General features: G+C 39.4%; 1 protein-coding gene across 9 annotated transcripts in view; it reads left to right on the plus strand.

Moving 5' to 3' along the window:
• The window catches only part of GAPVD1 (GTPase activating protein and VPS9 domains 1), a 73,009-nt gene that overhangs the window by 10,496 nt on the left and 37,476 nt on the right, over positions 1-25,037 (plus strand). For all 9 annotated transcript variants that reach the window (XM_033427203.2, XM_033427206.2, XM_033427205.2 and 6 more), the window contains exons 2-7: positions 14,743-14,960; positions 15,754-16,597; positions 18,119-18,205; positions 20,090-20,224; positions 20,371-20,560; positions 24,587-24,747. In XM_033427203.2, coding sequence (XP_033283094.1) covers positions 14,776-14,960; positions 15,754-16,597; positions 18,119-18,205; positions 20,090-20,224; positions 20,371-20,560; positions 24,587-24,747 — 1,602 coding nt within the window. In that variant the 5' untranslated portion in view covers positions 14,743-14,775. The remainder of the gene's footprint in view (positions 1-14,742; positions 14,961-15,753; positions 16,598-18,118; positions 18,206-20,089; positions 20,225-20,370; positions 20,561-24,586; positions 24,748-25,037) is intronic.

Here is a 25,037-nt window from a genome sequence, read left to right on the forward strand (position 1 = left end):
TATTTTACTTTAGAGTGCTATACCCAGAACTGTTAGTACATTTACATATTTTTTAAATGTTTATTTATTTATATATATATATGTATTTTTTTTTGGCTGCGTTGCGTTGGGTCTTCGTTGCTGTGTGTGGGCTTTCTCTAGTTGTGGCGAGCAGGGGCTCCTCTTCGTCGTGGTGCACAGGCTTCTCGTTGCAGTGGCTTCTGTGTTGTTGTGGAGCACGGGCTCTAGGTGCACAGGCTTCAGTAGCTGTGGCTCACAGGCTCTAGAGCACAGGCTTCAGTAGCTGTGGCTCACAGGCTCTAGAGCACAGGCTCAGTAGTTGTGGCGCACGGGCTTAGTTGCTATGTGGCATGTGGGATCTTCCTGGACCAGGGCTGGAACCCGTGTCCCCTGCATTGTCAGGCAGATTCTTAACCACTGCACCACCAGGGAAATCCCACATTTAAGTCTTAAAAGATACTTTAGATAGGAACTTCCCTCCTGGTCGGGGAACTAGATTCCGCACGCGTGCCACAACAAAGACCCAGTGCAGCCTAAATAAATAAATAAATACTAAAAAAAAATTTTTAAAAAAAGATACTTTAGATAGCACCTGCTATGTGTGTGTGTCTTTAATTATCAGGGTAATAATCTAGATTAGTCCCTAGTAACTTTTTCTAAACTTTCATATACCATTTCTTTAGTAGAATTTAGGTTATTTAGTCCTGAAGTCCAACTAAACCTGACTTTGCCAGGCAGTTTGAAACTTTCCAAGAAAGGGGGAGTTGTTCAGCTACTGACTGACATATTAATAGTTGTTGAAAGAGTGGGGTGATTAGAAGAAGTAACCTTGACTGTAAATTAAAGCACTCACTCTTGGGAGGCAAATGGCTTGGTGGGTAAAAGCTGGGTGAACCAGATACACCTGGATTCTAGTCGCAGCTTTGCTAGTTATTAACTTGACCTTGGGAAAATAATTTAATTTCCTCAGTTTCCTCATCTGTAAAAAGTGGCTAAGAATACTTATCTTTCACGAGTGTTACACAGGTTAAATGAGAACGTCCATGTAAAGCACCTGGTTGGTACCTAGTACATGACGAGCCTGAAATGCATGGTAGTTATTATTGTTTTTATTTCCTAAGCACCTATATGCTTTACTACCACCAGTCAAAACTCTCGTCTTCAGGCTCAACCATTACTGCTTATAATGGCTTTTTTAAAAGTTTGATATTAAATGGAAATTAATATAAAAACTGGCTTTTCTTAAACAATTCTGGCTAGGAAATATATTTGCCTTGCTTCAGTTGACAAGGATTTAGTGCAAAATGTAACATAGCTGTGGAAATTTTGTGTTAGGAAGTTTCTGTATTTCGTTTCTGATCACAGTGAACTGAAAGATAAAATATTCTTAGTGTGATAGTTTAAACATCGCAATGTGTTACCAGATGTAAATGGGTTCTGGGACATCATGGGATACCTGCTAATCCTTCTAGATGGTGGTTGTTGGAGACTGCTAAATTACAGTGTTCACATGCATTTCTCAAATTTGTATATCTTTTTCATACTGAAAAAAGTTGCTAAATTGGATGCTTGGTTTTAGAATTATGTTATTTATGTAATTTATTTATTTATTTTTTGGCTGTGTTGGGTCTTCATTGCTGTGCGAGCGGGGGCTACTCTTTGTTGCGGTGCATGAGCTTTTCATTGCAGTGGCTTCTCTTGTTGTGGAGCACAGGCTCTAGACGTGCAGGCTTCAGTAGTTGTGGCACATGGGCTCAGTATTTGTGGCTCGTGGGCTCTAGAGTTGTGGTGCACGAGCTTAGTTGCTCTGCGGCATGTGGGATCTTCCTGGACTAGGGATCAAACCTGTGTCCCCCGCATTGGCAGGCAGATTCTTAACCACTGCGCCACCAGGGAAGTCCCTGTTTATGTAATTTTTTAAAAAAATCATTTATTTATTTATTTATTTTTGGCTGTGTTGGGTCTTCGTTTCTGTGCGAGGGCTTTCTCCAGTTGCGACGAGAGGGGGCCACTCTTCATCGCGGCGGGCGGGCCTCTCACTATCGTGGCCTCTCTTGTTGTGGAGCACAGGCTCCAGACGCGCAGCCTCAGTAGTTGTGGCTCACGGGGCTGGTTACTCGGTGGCATGTGGTATCCCCCAGAGCAGGGCTCGAACCCATGTCCCCTGCATTAGCAGGCAGATTCTCAACCACTGTGCCACCAGGGAAGCCCCTGTTTATGTAATTAAAAAAATTTAAATAGACTTTACTTTTTAGAACAGTTTAAATTACAGAAGAACTGAGATGATAGAACAGGGAGTTACCATATACCCAGAATCAAGTTCCTGTTATTATTAACATCTCATATTAATGGTGCATTTGCTACAATTAGTGAGCCAGTATTGATAATTATTATTAACTAAAGTTCATGCTTTATTCAGGTTTCCTTAGGTTTTTTTTTAATGTTTTTATTTTATTTTTAAATTTATTTTTGTCTGCGTTGGGTCTTTGGTGCTGTGTGCGGGCTTTCTTCTAGTTACGGCGAGTGGGGGCTGCTCTTCATTGCGGTGCGTGGGCTTCTCATTGCGGTGGCTTCTCTTGTTGTGGAGCATGGGCTTTAGGAGCGTGGGCTTCAGTAGTTGTGGCGTGCAGGCTCAGTAGTTTTGGCTCACAGGCCTAGTTGCTCTGCGGCATGTGGGATTTTCCCGGCCCAGGGCTTGAACCCGTGTCCCCTGCATTGGCAGGTGGATTCTTAACTACTGCGCCACCAGGGAAGCCCTCAGATTTCCTTAGTTTTTACCTGATGTCCTTTTTCTGTTCCAGGACCTCATTCAGGATACCACGTTACATTTAGTTGTCATCATCTGTGTAATTTTTAACTGGATCATCTTACACACATTAATTTATTTGCAAAGCATGCTTTATTCTCACATTTCAAAGCCATACCTGTGTGTGGCATATGATGTTACTAAAAACGCTCTTCGATTGAAGATAGTTGGCCTTTAATTTCACTTCTAATAAGCCTTTTACAAGTGTAGGTTTCATCATGTTAGCAAGTTGTCTGTCTCACCTCTTTAGTTATGACTGATATTTACCACTTATTTTCATGGGAAAGTTCGTTTCGGTCACTTCTGTCATGTGATGGACGTGGAGTATGTCTCATTGTGTCCTAGTGAAATGATAAAAATTACCCCACCTCTTTTTTTGGGTGGGTGGTGCCTGCGCCGCACGGCTTGTGGGATCTTAGTTCCCCGATCAGGGATTGGAGCTCGGCCCTCTGCAGTGAAAGCACCGAGTCCTAACCACTGGACTGCCAGGGAATTCCCTACCTTACTTCTTTTAAAAAAAAAAAATTATTTATTTTTATTTTATCTTTGGCTGCGTCGGGTCTTAGTTGCGGCACGTGAGATCTTTTTTTAAAAATTAATTAATTAATTAATTTTTGGCTGCCTTGGGTCTTCATTGCTGCGTGTGGGCTTTCTCTAGATGCAGCGAGCAGGGTCTACTCTTCGTTGTAGTGCACGGGCTTCTCATTGCGGTGGCTTCTTTTGTTGTGGAGCTTGGGCTCTGGGCACGAGGGCTTCAGTAGTTGTGGCTTGCAGGCTGTAGAGCGCAGGCTCAGTAGTTGTGGCGCATGGGGTTAGTTGCTCCACAGCATGTGGGATCTTCCCGGACCAGGGATCAAACCCATGTCCCCAGCATTGGCAGGCGGATTCTTAACCACTGCCCAGGGAAGTCCCTTGGGATGCTTTTAATTAGAAATTTTCATCAAAGAAAATACGAAACATGATTCTCATTCCATAAAACATTTGAAATAATTTCCCCCTACTTTAGAGTCCTTCTTTTGAGTCACAGGGGTTTGTTCAGGCATAGTTGCTAACATTTATAATATGTGTATCCTCCTTGGAACTTTTAATGTACTTTCTAATTCACGCATTTCACCTTATCAGGTTGTGCCTCCTCTCCATGCTCTGTATTATCGTAGGTATACTTGCTTATCAGCACTTGACAGGCTTTTTCTGTAAAAGGCCAGCTAGTAAATATGTTAGGCTTTGTGGGCCATATGGACTCTGGAGGACTATGGCGACTATCTAGCCATGCAGCATGAGAACAGCCACAGATAATACATAAACAAAGGGGCATGACTGTGTTCCAGTAAAACTTTATTTATACACGTAGGCAACTGGTCAAGTTTGGCCCACAGGCTGTAGTTTTCCAGCCTCTATACTGGTGTTGGAAGGATACAAAAACTCCATGCGCTTCACTACTTCAACTAAAATCTCCCTGCTGGGCTCTCAGTGATAAGTCTTCATGAGTTGAAAAGCTTAAAATCTGACTTGACATGTATGGGTATAATTGCTTTTATTTTTGTAGAAAATGTGGCAAGTGCAAGTGAGCTTTTATAGAATTTTATAGAATTTCAAAGTCCAATTTTTGACCACTCCAAAAAGAAATTATCTAACTTGGAAAATGCTGGCAAATTTCAGGGAAAAAAAAATTCTATTATTGTGAAATGTGCCTAATGTTAATTTAAAAATCCTTTGATTTTACTTATGTTCTTTTTCTCAGAGCACCTTGTGACAATGCAGTTAGCAAAGATATGTGAGAACTTCTTGTGTTTGGCCGTGGTATTGGGGGTTGGGGATGCATAGGTCTAAGAGATGTTCTCATCGTTTGGGGGGACCCTTCATTCTTGCTGGAAGGACAAGATATAGACACTAAAGATGAAAATAGGGAATTCCCTGGCGGTCCAGTGGTTGGGATTCGGTGCTTTCACTGCTGAGGGCCTGGGTTCAGTCTCTGGTTGGGGAACTAAGATCCTGCAAGACGAACACCTTGGCCAAAAAAAAAAAAAAAAAGATGAAAATAACAGTTCCAATTTAATGGTATGGATAAGCACTGCTTTAAGAGTTCAGAGTTGGGATTTATCACAGGGGCAGACTATATGGTTGGGAAGGAAGGTTTTATTGAGCCAGACCTTGGAAATTAGAAGGAGCAAATAAGGTGATGTAAATGTAAACATGAAGGTCAATTAAAAATGAAAAGGCAGATTTGCTGGGACAGGAGGGTTCATATAGGGAAATAGTGTGAGATAGGACTGGAGGTGAGGGTTAAGGCAAGGTTGGCCCTTAAACATTAGGTTAAGGAGTTTGGAAATTATTCGCTAAGAAGTAAGGAATAAATCTAAATTTTGAGCACTTTTGTTTTTCCTTTAAGTCTTTCATGAAACTTCCACATAGTATATTTAATGTTTTCAGTATGGTGTGCTTATTTTATTTAGCATCTATTGATAATTTCATAGTGTTTACCTCTTCTTTTCCTGTCCATCAAAGACTACACCTCTGTTCCTCCTGTGTTATTTCTACCGCTGCTTATGACGTTTCTAACGTGAATGGGTTATTGAAATACCTCTTTTTCATTCATATATTTATTCAGCAAATGTGTACTACTGAATGCTCATGATGTGATGGGTTCTATTCTAGTCAGTGTGAATAGAGCAGGGAAGAAATTAGGCAAATATCCCTCTTCTTAGGGAGTTTACATTTTCTTGGGGAGATCGACAGTACATAAGATAAATAAGTGAAATGTATAATACGACTAGTGCTAACAAGAAAAACTAAAGCAGGGAGAGGTAGTATGTGTGTGTGGCAGGGCAGGGGTTGGAATTTTAGGTAGGGTGACCAAGAAAGACCTCACTGAAGAAGATGACTCTTGATAAGACCCAAAGGAAGTGAGAGACCTGGGTGGTGAGCAAGTACAAGGGTACTAGGGTGCAAGTATACCTGGCATGTTGGAGAATATGGCTGGAGCAGAGTGAATGAGGGATCTGGTAAGAGAGTGGTCGTATGTCCTTGTTTATGTCTCTTGTCTCAATGAAATTATTAATAGTGTCCACTTTCACTCCCAGTAGTGTCCTAGTTTGGATGGTAAGTTGTATGGTCTTCTGGTAATAGGAGGTGAGGTCAGAGAGGTAGGGGGGATGGAGGCAGACCATGGAAAGCCAAGAAAAGAAGATTTTGGAGGATTTTGAGCACAGGAGTGATGTGATTTGACTTAGGATTTCACAGGCTCACTCTGGCTGCTGTGTTGAGAGTAGGCTGAGAGCAAAGACTGAAGCAGGGAGCCTGAGGGAAATCTCTTCTGATGCTTCAATTTCCTCAGTGAAGTAGGAAGCAAGGAGCTGAGAATAAGGAGAGGGGAAGAGGCTGGAGATTTGAGGAGAGATGGTGGTATGAATTAGTTGCCTGGGAGAGTGGGGGAGTGATGGATGGACGGGGGAAGTAATAGTGTGCGTATCATGCATCAGTAAGGGCTCGTATAGGGTTTGTGATCATGAGTTTAAAGTGATATTTAGCATGGTTGTGTGTGTTGGTTTTCTCATACACAGGTATAAATTAGGAGTAGGCAGAACATTTTCTTTTTTCTTTAAGATTTTTGGATATGGACCATTTTTTTTTAAGTCTTTATTGAATTTGTTACAATATTGCTTCTGTTTTATGTTTTGGTTCTTTGGCCCTGACGCCTGTGGGATTTAGGTTCCCTGACCTGGGATCGAACCCACACGCCCTGCATTGGAAGGCAAAGTCTTAACCACTGGATCGCCAGGGAAGTCCCGCATTGGATTTAACTGGGATTGAGGTTTAGACGAGTGAGGGGGCAAATTGAGAGTACATTCAGCCAGTGATCATAATGATTGACCATGGGGTTTATGCTATCTGGGTAAGGAGGGAAGCAGAGACAGGAGGAGAGTGAAGGTTAGCAAAAAAGGTGGTAAGATTAATGGCTTGAAAGTCTTGGTAGGGTCAAATGATCATTGGAGTTTGGGGGTGTTGAAGGAAGGAGAGAGACTATAGTATATGATGGCAACAGGGGTGGGTAGTAGGTCATATAGTCTGATGAACTTGATTAAAGAAAGAAAATTTAGCAAGTTATCTAGTGTTCTGGGTTTATTTAAAATATCTTTTTTAAAAAATATTTATTTATTTTGGCTGTGCCGGGCCTCAGTTGTAGCTCATGGGATCTTCATTGCGGCATTTGGACTTCTTAGTTGTGGCATGCATGCGGGATCTAGTTCCCCCACCAGGGATCAAACCCAGGCCCCCTGCAATGAGAGTGCAGAGTCTTACCCACTGGACCACTAGGGAAGTCCCCTTATGTAAAACATCTTTATGAAAATGTCTTTGAAGACATTTGGGACCACTGAAGGGTTTAGAAGGTGAGTTCTTATGTAGATCAGGTGGAGCGTTGCTTTCATGTGTTAATTTTTTTAAGTGAAGCTATATTTGAAGGTTTTCATTTCTGAATTGCATAAATTGATTCATATTTTGCTATGTCATTGGAAACATTTTATGCATCCTATCTTGAACAGCATTTTGGTTGTAATTAGACTGTGAACTCCTTGAGATTAGGGGACCTGGCTAGGTTCCAACAAGTCAATAACGTATTTGTTGAATTAAATTGTATTAAGGTAGCAAGAAGGATATGGCTTGAGAATTTCTAAAGGATTTTCCTCTATCATTTTATAATGAAAAAATTCTAACCTACAGAAACTGTTGAAGGGTGGCACCATGATCACCATATACCCACCAACCAGATTCAACAGTGGTTTACATTTTGCTGCATTTAAAAAATCTTTTAGCTTTTTGGAGCCATGTACAAGTGAATTCCAGACATCCTAACAATTTACTTCTATGTACTTGAATGTGCATCTCTCAAAAATAATTCACCTGTGTAACCACACGATTTCTGAGTCATTCTTGTAGAGATCAGGACTATAATAATAGTGTACTGGCTCTATCACCTCTCACCACTGTGGGCTTATGTAAGTTACGTAATATCTCTGAGCCTCAGTTTCTTTTGTGGCAAAGTACCTGTTTCAGAGGGATGTTATGAAGATTAAGTGTGTAAAGTTCTTAGAACCATACCAGGCACAATTTTCAGTTTCTAAAGTGTTTTCTCTTATGATACGAAATTGTGGTGAATAACACCACCCCCAACCCTTGTCACCAGAGTTGGAAACTTCTACCTCGCCTTGCCCTAGTGTAGGTGTCAGCAAGTCTATTTTCTATCTCCAGTATCTCTCAGATTTGTCCTGTTCTTTCCATTGCCACTGCAACATTTCTTTTTTTGTTTGTTTGTTTTTAACACCTTTATTGGAGTATAATTGCTTTACAATGGTATGTTAGTTTCTGCTTTATAACAAAGTGAATCAGTTATACATATACATATATCCCCATATTTCTTTCCTCTTGCGTCTCCCTCCCTCCCACCCTCCCTATCCCACCCCTCCAGGCGGTCACAAAGCACCGAGCTGATCTCCCTGTGCTATGCGGCTGCTTCCCACTAGCTATCTGTTTTACATTTGGTAGTGTATATATGTCCATGCCACTCTCTCACTTTGTCCCAGCTTACCCTTCCCCCTCCCCGTGTCCTCAAGTCCATTCTCTAGTAGATCTGCGTCTTTATTCCCATCTTGCCCCTAGGTTCTTCATGACCTTCTTTTTTTCTTTTTAGATTCCATATATATGTGTTAGCATACGGTATTTGTTTTTCTCTTTCTGACTTACTTCACTCTGTATGACAGACTCATAGTGGCCTTACATTTAGGTCTTTTTTGTGCGTGTGTGGTACGCGGGCCTCTCACTGTTGTGGCCTCTCCCGTTGCAGAGCACAGGCTCCGGACACGCAGGCTCAGTGGCCATGGCTCACGGGCCCAGCCACTCCGCGGCATGTGGGATCTTCCCGGTCCGGGGCATGAACCCGTGTCCCCTGCATCGGCAGGCGGACTCTCAACCACTGCGCCACCAGGGAAGCCCCATTTAGGTCTTTAATCCCTTTTGAGTTTATTTTTGTGTGTGGTATTAGGGAGTGTTCTAATTTCATTTTTTTACATGTAGCTGTCCAGTGTTCGCAGCACCACTTATTGAAAAGGCTGTCTTTTCTCCATTGTATATTCTTGCTTCCTTTATCAAAGGTAAAGTGACCATATGTGCGTGGGTTTATCTCTGGGCTTTCTATCCTGTTCCATTGACCTATATTTCTGTTTTTGTGCCAGTACCATACTGTCTTGATTACTGTAGCTTTGTAGAATAGTCTGAAGTCAGGGAGCCTGATTCCTCCAGCTCCGTTTTTCTTTCTCCAGATTGCTTTGGCTATTCAGGGTCTTTTGTGTTTCCATACAAATTGTGAATTTTTTTGTTCTAGTTCTGTGAAAAATGCCAGTGGTTCTTGCCTATCAACAATTTCTTAGTCTTTCTTCATCTAGTTCCATCCAAACCACCTCATCTTTTTCTTTACTGCCAAAGTTTATGTTCTCAAATATAAATTTAATCATGTTAATCTGTTTAAACTCTTTTCCCATCTCCCACAGTGCAAAGTCCCAGTTTGGTTTTTTTTAAATTAATTAATTTTTGGCTGCATTGGGTCTTCATTGCTCTGCGCGGACTTCCTCTAGTTGCAGCGAGCGGGGGCTGCTTCGTTGTGGTGCGCGGGTTTCTCAATGCGGTAGCTTGTTGCAGAGCATGGGCTCTAGGCGTGCGGGCTTCAGTAGTTGTGGCTTGTGGGTGGGCTCTAGAGCGCAGGCTCAGTAGTTGTGGAGCACGGACTTAGTTGCTCCATGGCGTGTGGGATCTTCCCGGACCAGGGATCGAACCTGTGTCCCCTGCATTGGCAGGCGGATTCTTAACTGCTGTGCCATAAGGGAAGTCCAGTCCCAGTTTCTTAACACTGGCTTCTGTGTACGTTTGGTCTCTGTAGCCTTATCTCATTATACATTTCCTCCCCTACCCCCTGCCTCACTCTTAACACACAAAACACATGCCCCCAAACTGTAGCAAGCCATGTGTAGTTCTCTGAATGTACTGAGTCACACACTTCTGTGCCTTTGCTTGATTGGCTGCCTGTATCTAGAAGTCTACCCCTACCAATTATCCTCTTTATGTCTGGCAAATACTTATCCCCCACCCCCATACTTGTCTTTTAAGACTAGGCACAGGTACCTAACTCCTCAGTCATTCCTTCTCTTTTGTCTGTACTCTACGTTGTACAGCCTTCATTCAGCCATAGCTTTATACCCATAACATTTTGGGGAAGCCATTTGCTTGTGTGTCTAACTCGTTTTATTAGATTAGGAAGTCCTTGAGAACACATACTAGATTTTATCCTTTTTTTGTATCCCTAGTACCTACTATGTTGCTCATGCCAGGCACAAAATAAATGTAGATACTGTGTCCACATTATATGGATGAAAAAACCCCTGAGGTTCACAGAATATGCATTATATACCCAAGGTAACAGAACTAATTAATGAAGCATACAGATCTTTTTTTTTTTTTTCGGTACGCGGGTCTCTCACTGTTGTGGCCTCTCCCGTTGCGGAGCACAGGCTCCGGACGCACAGGCTCAGCGGCCATGGCTCACGGGCCCAGCCGCTCCGCGGCATGTGGGATCCTCCTGGACCGGGGCACGAACCCGTGTCCCCTGCATCGGCAGGCGGACTCTCAACCACTGCGCCACCAGGGAAGCCCCCAGATCTTTTTTTAAAAGATTTTTTGATGTGGACCATTTTTAAAGTCTTTATTGAATTTGTTACAGTATTGCTTCTGTTTTATGTTTTGGGGTTTGGGCTGTGAGGCATGAGATCTTAGCTCCCTGACCAGGGATCGAACCTGCACGCCCTGCACTGGACCACCAGGGAAGTCCCCAAAGCATACAGATCTTTAAGAGCCCATTTCATTACTATTTTCATTAACTATAATATTTCTCATAGTTACAACCATTTGTTCAGTGATTCTGTTCTTAGTCTGTGGATTTAGAGCCCCCTAGAGGATGTTAGAATTCCCTCATGAAAGTCTGCAAAGTCATGTGTTTTCTTTCGGCTGAGTTAGTGAGATTATATATGTATGTATGGCACCAATTTTTTCGAATGTATTCGGATGCTTTTGTGAGTTAATAGTGAATCATCTTGGTGAAGTAGACATATTTAAACCTTTTGAGAGGAAAGCACTCTGAGGGTTTTAAGACAGGAGACTTGGAATAATAGCTTTGTATAGTTTGCTAGGGAATTGATAAGGTACAAGAAAGTTTTTAAAGCAGTTAAATTCAAGTTAGATGATAATATCTGAAACTTTTCTAGTCATCAGTAGTTCATTAAAATAATTTCTATAATCAAACTTAATTAAAAATTGTTGAATCTATTTCTTTAAATAAGGTGGCTTTAAATATATTTCCATCTGCTACCATATGCTTAACTCTTTCTTTTAGTCTTAGCACCAAAAAAATTTATTTCATCTATATGAACATATTTTCATTGGATCTGTAAACATATTGAGAGTTCTCTGAGCTAGGTTGTCACCTCTTTCAGAATCTGAATTCACTACAAATTGTATTTTATCAATTCCAAATAAATCCACTATGAATCCGATTGGCTGGGACAACTTCTTTTTTTCTAACTTTATTGAACTATAATTGACATATAACATTGTGTAAGTTTAAGTCATATAATAATGATTTGGTACACATATATTGCAAAATGTTTACCACAATAAGGTTTGTTAACACATCCTTCACCTCATGTAATTACCATTTTCTTGTTACTATGGTGAGAACACTTAAAGCTTTACTCTCATAGCAGTTTTTAAGTATATAATCATGTTTAATTCTTTTTAAAAAATTTTATTGAAGTATAGTTGATTTACAATGTTGTGTTTAATTTCTGCTGTACAGCAAAGTGACTCAGTTATACATATATATATCCCTTTTCATATTCTTTTCCATTATGGTTTATCACAGGATATTGAATATAGTTCCCTGTGCTATACAGTAGGACCTGTTTATCCATCCTATATGTAATAGTTTGCATCTGCTAATCCCAAACTCCCAGTCCTTTCCTTCCCCACCCCTAATGTTTAATTCTTAATGAGAAGCATTTTTCTAACTTAGTGACTGCTGCCTCGACACAATGTTGTATTCTGCTATTTGGCCCACAAGCACTTCTGTTGCTGAGATAAAATGTTTGTGGTCTGGCAGGCATTCTAACTTCAAGGGTGTAGCTTAAATAATAATGCTTTAAAATATGTGTGCTATTTTTATCAGTTTGTTTAGCTACTAGATAAACAAGAATTGTGTGATTTCATTCATTCATTTGGCAAATACTTATTCAACTCCTGCTGTGAACCAAGCCCTCTCCTCAGCCCTGAAATTACAGCAGTAAGTCGACAAAACAGACAAATCTTGGCCTTGGCGGCCCTTGCCTTTCAGTGGGGCAGCCATACTCTAAGTATGATGAACATGCATGTAACAACAACCCATGCTGGGTTGGGGCAAGTGCTTTTTAAAAAAAATAAAGGCCAGAAGAGGGAATAGGAAGTGATATTTTCTGTTTTAGAATGATTTGTCTCAGAAGGCCTTTCTAAATAGACATTTGAGCAGAGACCTGAATGAATTAAAGGCACCAGCCTTGCAAAGCCATCTGGAGGAATAGCCTTCCAGGGAGAGGGTTCGGCAAATGCAGAGGCTTTGAGGAAGGGGCATGCTTGATCTGTTCAAGAGGAGGCCAGCGTGTCTGGAGCTGTGTGAGCAGGAGTTAGAATGGCAGGAGATGACGTTGGAGGAATAGCAGGGTTAGATCATGTGGGACTTTCAGATTTCATTCTGTGTAAAATAAGCCTTTGGACAGCTTCTAGTGGGGGAATGAAGTGGTCTGACTTAAATTTAAAGGATGTTCTATGCTATGTAGATACTCCAGTAGTACAAGAAATGAAGCAGGAGTTCAGTTAGGAAGTGGTGGTTAGAGACCTTTGGGTGAGAGATGATGATGGAGGTGGTGAGATGTGTTTTGAAGAAAGAGTCAACAGGCTATGTTGATTGATTGCAGTGTGAAAGAGAGCAGGCAAGGAAAGTCCAGTGTTGATAAATAGACATGGGACTTTTTTTTTTTTGCAATTGACAAGGAAATTTAGTTATTTCTGAGATATACATTTTAAAGTAATAACTAGAATTATGACTTATAACATTCTACCAGAACATATAAGATTTTTAGAAATTTCATGTAATGTCTGAAACATTTATATTAACATATTTCCATACAAATAACCCAAAGAAGGGTTAGTATTAGTTTTTGTTTGATTTTTTTTTATACTGCAGGTTCTTATTAGTCATCAATTTCATACACATCAGTGTATACATGTCAATCCCAATTGCCCAATTCAGCACACATCCCCACCCCACCGCGGTTTTCCCCCCTTGGCATCCACATGTTTTTTCTCTACATCTGTGTCTCAACTTCTGCCCTGCAAACGTTCATCTGTACCATTTTTCTAGGTTCCACATACATGCGTTAATATACGATATTTGTTTTTCTCTTTCTGACTTACTTCACTCTGTATGACAGTCTTTAGATCCATCCATGTCTCAACAAATGACGCAATTTCGTTCCTTTTTATGGCTGAGTAATATTCCATTGTATATATGTGCCACAACTTCTTTATCCGTTCGTCTGTCGATGGGCATTTAGGTTGCTTCCATGACCTGGCTGTTGTAAATAGTGCTGCAGTGAACATTGTGGGCATGTGTCTTTTTGAATTATGGTTTTCTCTGGGTATATGCACAGTAGTGGGATTGCTGGATCATATGGTAATTCTATTTTTAGTTTTTTAAGGAATGTCCATACTGGTCTCCATAGTGGCTGTATCAATTTACATTCCCACCAACAGTGCAAGAGGGTTCCCTTTTCTCCACACCCTCTCCAGCATTTGTTGTTTGTAGATTTTCTGAGGATGCCCATTCTAACTGGTGCGAGATGATACCTCATTGTAGTTTTGATTTGCATTTCTCTAATAATTAGTGATGTTGAGCAGCTTTTCATGTGCTTCTTGGCCATCTGTATGTCTTCTTTGGAGAAATGTCTATTTAGGTCTTATGCCCATTTTTGGATTGGGTTGTTTGTTTCTTTAATATTGAGCTGCATGAGCTCGTTGTATATTTTGGAGATTAATCCTTCGTCCATTGATTCATTTGCAAATATTTTCTCCCATTCTGAGGGTTGTCTTTTTGTCTTGTTTATGGTTTCCTTTGCTGTGCAAAAGCTTTGAAATTTCATTAGGTCCCATTTGTTTATTTTTGTTTTTATTTCCATTACTCTAGCAGGTGGATCAAAAAAGATCTTGCTGTGATTTATGTCAAAGAGTGTTCTTCCTGTGTTTTCCTCTAAGAGTTTTATAGTATCCGGTCTTACATTTAGGTCTCGAATCCATTTTGAGTTTATTTTTGTGTATGGTATTAGGGAGTGTTCTAATTTCATTCTTTTACATGTAGCTGTCCAGTTTTCCCAGCACAACTTATCGAAGAGACTGTCTTTTCTCCATTGTATATCTTTGCCTCCTTTGTCATAGATTAGTTGACCATAGGTACGTGGGTTTATCTCTAGGCTTTCTATCTTGTTCCATTGATCTATGTTTCTGTTTTTGTAGACACGGGACTTGAAGGATACATGCAAGGTATTTACAGTGGCTGCCTCTGAGCACTGGCCTTATTAAGAGCTTTTCTCTTTTTCTTCCTTTTTTTTTTTTGCTTCTCTGTATTTACCAGTTTTTCTGTACTGAACCTGTAATGCTTCTGTTGTAAAATATATATAGAGATAGATTATTTTAAAACTAGAGCTAACCATGATACTAAATGTAGCCTAATATTTAATGTGTTCTCCTACCCTGTTTGGTTTTTGGAAAACAATTTAAGTGACATAAAAATTTTTTCTTTTTACTCTTAGTGATCAGCCTTTGTACCTTCTCCACATTTGAAGATGGTGAAGCTAGATATTCATACTCTGGCCCATCACCTCAAGCAGGAACGCTTATATGTAAACTCTGAGAAACAGCTCATTCAGAGGCTCAATGCAGATGTACTTAAGACAGCTGAAAAGTTGTATCGCACAGCATGGATCGCTAAGCAGCAGAGAATTAATTTGGATCGGCTTATTATAACCAGGTAAAGAAAAGGTTTTGAGGTCTTAATTGTTATAAACCACCATAATTCTGCTTATAGCAGTTAATAATTGCTAACTGCAAATAAATCTATTTCCAACAAAGTGCATGGTTTACGATATTTTAAATCAGCATCTCAATGGTGAGTCTTTGCTTATTTTGCTTAATTAACCTATTAACCTAAGCACAGTTGTAGAGAATTATAACTTAAGCATTAATAGTTTATACCATACCAGTTAATTTTGTATCTTGGCATTATATAAAATTTTATTATTGTAGAGAGTAAATTATCTTGTGTTCTGCTTTTCTCCTAATATTATTTAATATATACATTTGCATGTTTTGCTATCGTATATCTACTTTTCAGTTTTAGAAACCTCATTTTTCACTGTGTTAATACCTGATTGTTCTGTTGTTCCAAGAAGCAGTTTTTAAGTCTAGAAATAGTGGTGCTGTGGTATACTGTCAAGAAAAGAAGTCAGACATAGAAGAGTACATACTGTATGAGTCCATGTATATGAAGTTCAAAAAGAGGCAGGACTGATCTTCAATGATACAAGTCAGAATAATGGTTATTTCTCAATACTTTTCATTGAACCTGACTTAATATGAAGAATTTGTCCTACTTTTTGGTTATGACTTTCTTTACACATTTAGATGCTGGTGGTCTAAAAGATTTTAGCAATTCTGAGTGATCTCATTGCCATGACTGTCATCAACTCACATTTCCATGTTTTAGTATAGTATATTATTATTGTTGTTGACTTTATTATTTTGCTTCTTTGCTTGTTTTTTAGTGCTGAAGCTTCCCCTGCTGAATGTTGCCAACATGCCAAGATTTTGGAAGATACACAGTTTGTTGATGGGTATAAGCAGTTGGGATTTCAGGAGACTGCTTATGGAGAATTCTTAAGTCGATTAAGGGAAAATCCTCGTCTTATTGCCTCCTCTTTGGTTGCCGGAGAGAAACTTAATCAGGAGAACACACAAAGTGTTATTTACACAGTTTTTACCTCTCTCTATGGCAACTGCATTATGCAGGAAGATGAAAGCTACCTCCTTCAGGTGTTGAGATACTTGATTGAATTTGAACTTAAAGAAAGTGACAACCCCAGGCGACTTTTGAGGAGAGGAACTTGTGCCTTCAGCATCTTATTTAAACTTTTTTCTGAAGGACTGTTTTCTGCCAAACTTTTCCTCACAGCAACTTTACATGAGCCAATCATGCAGCTGCTTGTTGAAGATGAGGATCACCTGGAAACAGACCCAAACAAGCTAATTGAGAGGTTCTCCCCATCTCAACAGGAAAAACTCTTTGGAGAGAAAGGCTCAGATAGATTCAGGCAAAAGGTTCAAGAGATGGTGGATTCAAACGAGGCCAAACTAGTGGCTTTGGTGAACAAATTTATTGGTTATCTCAAACAGAACACATACTGCTTTCCACATAGTTTGAGATGGATTGTGTCACAGATGTACAAAACTCTCTCCTGTGTAGATAGACTGGAAGTTGGGGAGGTCAGAGCAATGTGTACTGACCTCCTGTTGGCCTGCTTCATTTGTCCTGCGGTTGTCAATCCAGAACAGTATGGAATAATTTCTGATGCTCCAATTAATGAGGTGGCAAGATTTAATCTGATGCAGGTATGCCTTTGCTAGGCATTCAGTTTAAAATCAGTTGATTGGGCAGTGGGAGTGGGAACAGAAAATATGATGACATTATTCATATATTCTTACCATTCCTTTTCCCCAAACTGTCCTAAATATTTGCTTCTTACATTGTGTTGGTTTTTAAATGGAGTCCTCATACACTTGAATGCATAGTTGAATTTGATTATCTAGAACAAGCCCTTACCCCTTTCGCATGATTTCAAACTCCAGAATGATTGAAAATTGAGTGTCTTTTATACTTCACTTGGTAACAAAACCTAACCTGAACTAATATGAGGCTATTTATAATTGTTAGTTATTCCATTTCATGTTCATGAATATTCGTGTTTTGCTGAAGGAATGTTAATATATCTGATTATAGGAAGCCAGCCTAAGTACTAGACATGTTACATGTACGCAGTAACCAACCTTTCTAAAATCTCCAAATTTTGAAATCTGAAACTCCTCTGGAACTAAAAGTTTCAGAAAGAGGATTTTTGGATCTGTGTTAGTGCTTTTTTCCCTAATCATCTGAACTACTGAAATCATGTTATTATTTCTTAAGGGATTCTTTTAATTATATCTTATCCCTAGAAATACTGTGAGGAAGAGACAGTTTATTTGGAATAGAATATGTCTTGTCTTTGGATGACTTTTTTTTAATGATAAGCTTTTTTTCATGATCAGTTCTATCATATTGGGGTGTTTAGAAATTAACTATATAGACATCCCTGAAGTAAAATTTTTTTATCATCTCTGAAACACTAAATTTATTCTTATGATAATGTTGTTATAGTTTTATTTTTGTCATTCCATTGGAGGTTGAATCACATCTTTTCAAAATGAGTGAAAGGGGGATTGTCCTAGGTATGAAGATGATGCTGTATGATAATAACTTTCAGCAAAGTGTCTTTAGAGAGAGTGGATTAACAGTTCACTTTTGGCAGTAAGGAACTGGCTCTGTGAATTGATATTTACTTTCAAAACAGCTTATGTTCTGAAGGAATTCTTTGCTTTTAAGTCTAGAAAAAAAATTTACCTTGAGTACTTTATGAACTATAGGGAAAAGTACTTAATAACTTGAGATAGTTTGAGTCAGCTTTTACAAATTAATTAAATTTCTAAACACATGAAAAGTACAGCAGCAGAAACAAAGGTGTGTACCTTCATTTCCTAATGTTGTAATAATATGAATTAAAGACAAAGCAAAATTTTCTACTTATTCTTTATAACTCAGTCTAAATGTAATAAAATATAGTAAAAGCTGACATAGACAAGATGCACATTTTATTTGGGATCCTGTTTTGTATGCCTGGTCAGGTGGTGTGAATATTCTTTTTTTTTTTTTAATTTAATTTTTTTTTTTTTTTATACAGCAGGTTCTTATTAGTTACCCATTTAGTGTGTTAATATTCTTATGAAATAGATTTATAGAATGGAATGGAAGTGCTTTCACAGTGAGGACTGTGTAAGTGTCTACAGCCTATGTCTTCCCACCTCTGCTCTGGGTTGCAGGTTGGCCGCCTTTTGCAGCAATTAGCAATGACTGGCTCTGAAGAGGGAGATCCCCGGACAAAGAGCAGCCTTGGAAAATTTGACAAAGTAAGAGTGAATACTATGTCGTGTGAAGTACTGTTTATAGAAGGTTCTGCTGAAGTATTAGTTAACCTAACTATTTTCCTTATTAAATCTTGTCCCTAGGTGATGTGTAAACTAAATATTCTTTTCAATTACCCTTGGTTTGGCTATAGAGGATACAGTGTTGGATCAGCAGCATTTAAAGGAAGATGTCATCTGTATAGCAGATTCACTTTGCTGTACAGCAGAAACTAACAAAGCATTGTAAAGCAACTATACTCCAATAAAAATTAATTAAGAAAATAAAGGAAGATGTCATCAAAGATTACTAATTCTCAAAAAATATATATAAAAATACCAATTATACTTCAATTAAAAAAAAAGATTACTAATTCTCACTTATAGAAATGTTGAGGAGATGCCGTTGTAATGAGAGCCAAAGAGCTATTAAGATTATTTTTAAAAGTTTGATTTAGGGCCTTCCCTGGTGTTGCAGTGGTTAAGAATCCACCTGCCAATGCAGGGGACATGGGTTCGAGCCCTGGTCCGGGAAGATCCCACATGCTGCGGAGCAACTAAGCCCGTGCGCCACACCTACTGAAGCCCGCGCACCTGGAGCCCATGCTCCACAGCAGGGGAAGCCACTGCAATGAGAAGCCCGCGCACTGCAATGAAGAGTAGCCCCCGCTCACCGCAACTAGAGAAAGCCTGCGCGCAGCAACGAAGACCCAACGTAGCCAAAAAATAAATAAAATTAAAAAAAAAAGTTTGACTTAAAAAAATTGTCACTAAATCAAGTCTGTGAATATATGAATCAGCAATAAATGTATAATTTTAAGTGTATTTCATAAGTTAGCATTGTTCAGTTGGTATAACTGAATAAAAATTTAAGGGACTTCCCTGGTGGTCCGGTGGTTAAGACTCCACGCTCCCAATGCAGGGGGCCTGGGTTTGATCCCTGGTGGGGGAACTAGATCCTGCATGCATGCCACAACTAAAGATCTCACATGCTGCAACTAAAAGATCCCACACGCCACAGTGAAGATTCTGCATGCCGCAACTAAAGACCTGGCGCAGCCAAATAAATAAATATTTTAAAAAATAAAAGAATTTAATTTATCACACTTTGAGTAGGCTGTACATTCAACCTAAAATTCAAAGGTTAGATAGTGAAGTTTCCCTTCCACCTCTGATCTCTAACCTTCATTTCCTCCCTAAATGTTCTTCATGTTATCAATCTTTTGTCTGTCCTTCAAGAAGTCTGTATGTATACAAGCAAATTCCTAATATATTTTCCTAATTACGAATGGTAGGACTGTGTGCACTGTCTGCCTCGTGTTTGTTTCATATACCAGAATATCTTGGAGATTATTTTACATCAGTTCATAGAGAGTCTAATTTTTTTAAATGTTGGGTTTAATATAATTTTCAAGAAGAAAAACTTTCTACATGCTTGTCCACCTCAATCAGAAATTTTATTCCCTTTATTTATTTATGTTTAATAAATTTATTTATTTATTTATTTTTGGCTGTATTGGGTCTTCATTGCTGCACACAGGCTTTCTCTAGTTGCGGCGAGCAGGGGCTACTCTTCATTGCGGTGCGTGGGCTTCTCATTGTGGTGGCTTCTCTTGTTGCGGAGCATGGGCTCTAGGCACACGGGCTTCAGTAGTTGTGACACGTGGGCTCAGTAGTTGTGGCCTGCAGGCTCTAGAGCGCAGGCTCAGTAGTTGTGGTGCACGGGCTTAGTTGCTCCATGGCATGTGGGACCTTCCCAGACCAGGGCTCAAACCCGTGTCCCCTGCATTGGCAGGTGGATTCTTAACCACTGTGCCACCAGGGAAGTCCCTGTTCCCTTACTTTAAAGAGGAAGTATTTCACTGTGATTTTTTTCTCCTGTTTGGACAGAGCTGTGTTGCTGCTTTCCTTGATGTGGTGATTGGAGGCCGTGCAGTGGAGACCCCGCCAATGTCCTCTGTTAATCTTCTGGAAGGGTTGAGCAGAACTGTAGTTTATATAACCTACAGTCAGCTTATTACTCTGGTAATGGCTTTATTCTTTAATAGGACTTTCTCAAAAGTCATTTATCTGAACATGGGCAGAGTCCTAGATGAGTACATTGTGTGAGAAATACATATTGTGTTTGAAAAATTGATTTCATAAGCTAAATGCCCTTTTACTTTTGCCAGGTGAATTTTATGAAGAGTGTGATGTCTGGAGATCAACTGAGAGAAGATAGAATGGCTCTTGACAATTTATTGGCAAACCTACCCCAGGCAAAGCCAGGAAAAAGCAGCAGTTTGGAAATGACTCCCTACAGTACTCCTCAGCTGTCTCCAGCAACCACTCCAGCAAATAAAAAGAATCGATTGCCTATAGGTAAAGAGAATTTCTCATATTGAGGCTTTCCTTTAAATTTAATATTTCTTTCTTAGCCTTTGTTATTGCTTAGCATTTGGGAATATAGTTTTAAATAATTTGGAGAAGTTCTTCTCTTCATTTTTACTGGTGGTATTTCAATTTTTTTTTGGCTGCCTTGGGTCTTTGTTGCTGCGTGAGGGCTTTCTCTAGTTGCGGTGAGCGGGGGCCACTCTTCAATGGGGTGGCTTCTTTTGTTGCGGGGCATGGGCTCTAGGTGCGTGGGCTTCAGTAGTGTGGTATGCAGGCTCAGTAGTTGTGGCTCGCAGGCCCTAGAGCGCAGGCTCAGTAGTTGTGGCGCACAGGCTTAGTTGCTCTGCGGCATGTGGGATCTTCCCGGACTAGGGCTTGAACCCGTATCCCCTCTATTGGCAGGTGGATTCTTAACCACTGTGCTACCCTGGAAGCCCTAATTCAACTTTTAAAATTAAAAAAAAAAAAAAATTGCACCAGATTAGTTAAGGTTCATCCGTAGGCTTAAGCTTTTTTTTTTTTTTAAATAAATTGATTGATTTTTGGCTGAGTTGGGTCTCCGTTGCTGCACGCAGGCTTTCTCTATTTGCAGCGAGTGGGGGCTATTCTTCGTTGCGGTGCGCGGGCTTCTAATTGCGGTGGCTTCTCGTTGCGGAGCACAGGCTCTAGGCACGTGGGCTTCAGTAGTTGTGGCTCACGGGCTCTAGAGTGCAGGCTCAGTAGTTGTGGCGCATGGGCTTAGTTGCTCCACGGCATGTGGGAGCTTCCCAGACCAGGGATCGAACCTGTGTCCCCTGCGTTGGCAGGTGGATTCTTAACCACTGTGCCACCAGGGAAGCTCAGGCTTTAGCTTTATCTAGACATACTTGTTATAATTAATTGGAATCATGCCACTTGCAGTATACTTTGTTTACTTTAAGTCATCATTTGAATTATGTACTGTCATCATTTGAATTATGTAGCCCTGTTCTTTCCACAGAGTTCTAAATAATATAATAAAATAATATTATTTGAGAAATTTCTATCAGTAAAGTTGAAAATATATAGTTACTATTTTTTCATTATTATTAATAGCCAGTCTTTTATTGACTGAGTTAAGATCTTTGTTATTTTATAAAATAAGGCAAAACTTCTGTTTTGTCAATTTTAAGAAATAGGTTTAATTAAGCCTTATTTCCTTAGTAAACATTTATCCATAATAAATCTATATAATCTGTAATAATATCTATATAAATCCACAAACAAATTGAGCATATGTATACTATGTACCAGGCACAGGGTAAGCATTTTCTAAATGTTCTTTCACATTTAATTCATGCAAAAAATCGACACAAAAAGTGGTCTGATCACTGTCCTGCAGGCGGGGCACTGTGTTCAACACTGGTCATACAAAGACCCATAAGTCAGGCCCTTACACTTAGGTTAGTTGCTGATAGTCCAGTTGGGGAGAATGAGAAGAGACCAGTACCCTTCAGTGTACTGAGTGTCTGATGGAGATAAGCATAGAGGGTTATGGGGACACCTAACTTAGTGGTGTGGTGATGCTGTCAGGAGAAGATTCGGGAGCAGGTGAAGGCTGCACTTTCTCTTGGAGGATGAATGGAAGTTAGACAAAGTAAACAAGACACAGAGAGAGTGTTTAGACCAAGGGAGCAGAGTATTTTAGTGCCAACTTTTTAACGGTCATGAGGAGCTCAGCAGCAGTTAGTGAGCGTGAATAGTTATTATATTTTATACATTCTTTTTTTTTTTTTTTTTTTTTTTTTGCGGTACGCGGTCCTCTCGCTGTTGTGGCCTCTCCCGTTGCGGAGCACAGGCTCCGGACGCGCAGGCTCAGCGGCCATGGCTCATGGGCCTAGCCGCTCCACAGCATGTGGGATCCTCCTGGACCGGGGCATGAACCCGTGTCCCCTGCATCAGCAGGTGGACTCTCAACCACTGCGCCACCAGGGAAAGCCCTATATTTTATACATTCTGAATAATGGGATTTCATTTTTAAACTCCCATGAGCTGATTTGTTAAGAATTGTCAGTTTCTTAAAATTAATCTACCTTACTTTTAACATAATATGGAATAATATTATCAACAGGAATGTGGCATCATATTCTTCAAGTCTTTGGCTTTCATCATCTCAAAACGTCAATTTTCAGAATTATAAATAGAAAAAAAAATAAACTTGACATTGAATGATTTTTAATATTATAGGCTATTAGCACTTTTTTAACATGAAGAAATAAATGATTTTTGGTAAACCAGAGATTCTTTTTTCCATGATTCACTTGTGTTCTTTCGTTTCTTTTCATCCAGAGTGTCATTCATTAAATAAGAGTATAATGGAAAGTAAATTTCAAATGTTTGCCCAGTATTATTTTGTATAGTCATGTGACCTGGTCATTGAACTTATTTCATATTTTAAAAGATGTGTCCATTATTCAGAGGGTTGATTTTCTTTCTGTTTAATGCTTTCACAACCCAGGACAACAGTTTGCAGCCATAACTGTCTGGGATTCCTTAGCCACCAATCTTACTGCTCATATTATTACTCTAGTAACCCCTTTTGGTGGGTAATAGGCTGTTCCTTTTCTTATGTAACTTTTATTTAAGAAATAGTTTATGAACTTTTGCTCCATGTGCATGTTGCTTTTGCTTTATGTAAATTGGTACATAAATTTTGATTACTTGCATTTTTATAAATTATGAAGTTTGTTCCTTAAGATTCACGTAGTTGTTCATAAAGTTGAAGTTAAGTTTACAATTCAAGAGAAGACAGTGAGGGTCAGCAAAGAAAGGTGTAAGTGAACCTATTTTAGACTTTTGGAAGTTGATGTGTGCTTTGAGTTTTGAAAGTAAGAGTGATTGATGAACTGATCTACAGCATTGTGGAGAGAACATGATTGTTTATAGTTCTGTCTTCAAGTAGGTCAGCTTTCACCGAAACTGAAGTTGAAAGACTTTTATTATAATTGAGTGTTTGTGCTTGATGTCTGCACTTTTATTTGCCCTGAAGGAGTATCTATTTAGTATTCTGGTTGTACTGAATCTTATTGTCCTCTGAAAACAACCTGACACTTATCACAGAAGACTAAAGTTCATAGAGAAATTGTCACAAACTATCTAAATCTTTCAGTTTCCAAAAGTTCTTGTAAGGGAATTCCCTGGCAGTCTAGTGGTTGGGACTCCGTGCTTTCACTACCGAGGGCCCGGGTTCGCTCCTTGGTTGGGAAACTAAGATCCCACAGGCCGCTCAGTGCAGCCAGAAAACAAAACAAACAAACACAAAAACCCACCAAAAGCAAAAGTTCTTGTAAGATCTATAGGATGGATTACTTTAGAAAAAGGTATTACTTCTTTACTTATAAGTAGGGGAAAAACACCCCAAAGTAATTAGATCCTTCATTAATTTAGAATGTTCCCATAGAGCAGAAAGGAAACTTATATTCAAACAAAGAGAACTCTTCTGCATCGTTAGGAAGAGGTTAATACATTTCCGGAAAAACTGTGTTTTCAAAAACTGATTCTGGTTTTGTCAGCAGTTGCCGACGTGTATAACTTTTTATGGCTATCAGATTTCTATATGAAATTTTCTAATGCTTTTAAGTTTAGTTATTAGTAAGGGAGACCTGTGGCAGCTAAATCATTTTGTTGGAGAAATAGTTGAAGTTATTATACCTTGAAAAGATAAGGAATAAAGTAATGCTTTTCTTGTCACTCCCGAGTCTTAAATTGATTGGGACGTGTTTGCTGTTCTGCACGTGTAAACTGTGTCACTCCCTGTCAGGTGAACATGGATCATTGTTTCTGTTGATCAGTTTTGAAGGAGAATTTGTATTAGTCATTAGTAGAGTAGCTGGGAAGATTTGGGTTTGTTTTTTTTTTTTTAAATTCATGTTCTCACCACTCTTTGTGCATGTGCAAATGTTCTACATTAATAGAAAATATATTTTTGTATTAATGTGCCATTTTCTTCATTTTGTCTTTTTCTCTAAATTATCTTACTTGAAATTGTTTTATTAGCAACTCGGAGCAGAAGCCGCACCAATGTTCTGATGGACTTACATATGGACCATGAAGGATCAGCTCAAGAAACCATCCAGGAAGTGCAGCCAGAAGAGGTGTTGGTCATTTCCTTAGGAACAGGTCCCCAGCTTACTCCAGGGATGATGTCAGAAAATGAGGTATGACTGTATTGTTACCCTTAACTTGTAGCTATTAATGTTAAGAACTTCAGATTCTTTTCTTCTCAGTAAAGGTCACTTGCTTCTATAAATCAGTATACATTTAACAAATATTTTTCATTATCTTCAGTGGGTCTGCCATGATATCCCATCAAATGCTCAACTCCCTGTGAACAGTTCTGGAGGTCCTTCACATTAATAAACCTGTGGCACTGTAGTTGATAACCAGATCCATACCAAAAGGAATTTTCCTAATAGTAGTAGAAGAGGCAGGAAGCCAGGAAATTGTG

This window comes from Orcinus orca, chromosome 6 (assembly GCF_937001465.1).
Source record: "Orcinus orca chromosome 6, mOrcOrc1.1, whole genome shotgun sequence".
In the NCBI taxonomy this organism is placed as follows: domain Eukaryota; kingdom Metazoa; phylum Chordata; class Mammalia; order Artiodactyla; family Delphinidae; genus Orcinus; species Orcinus orca.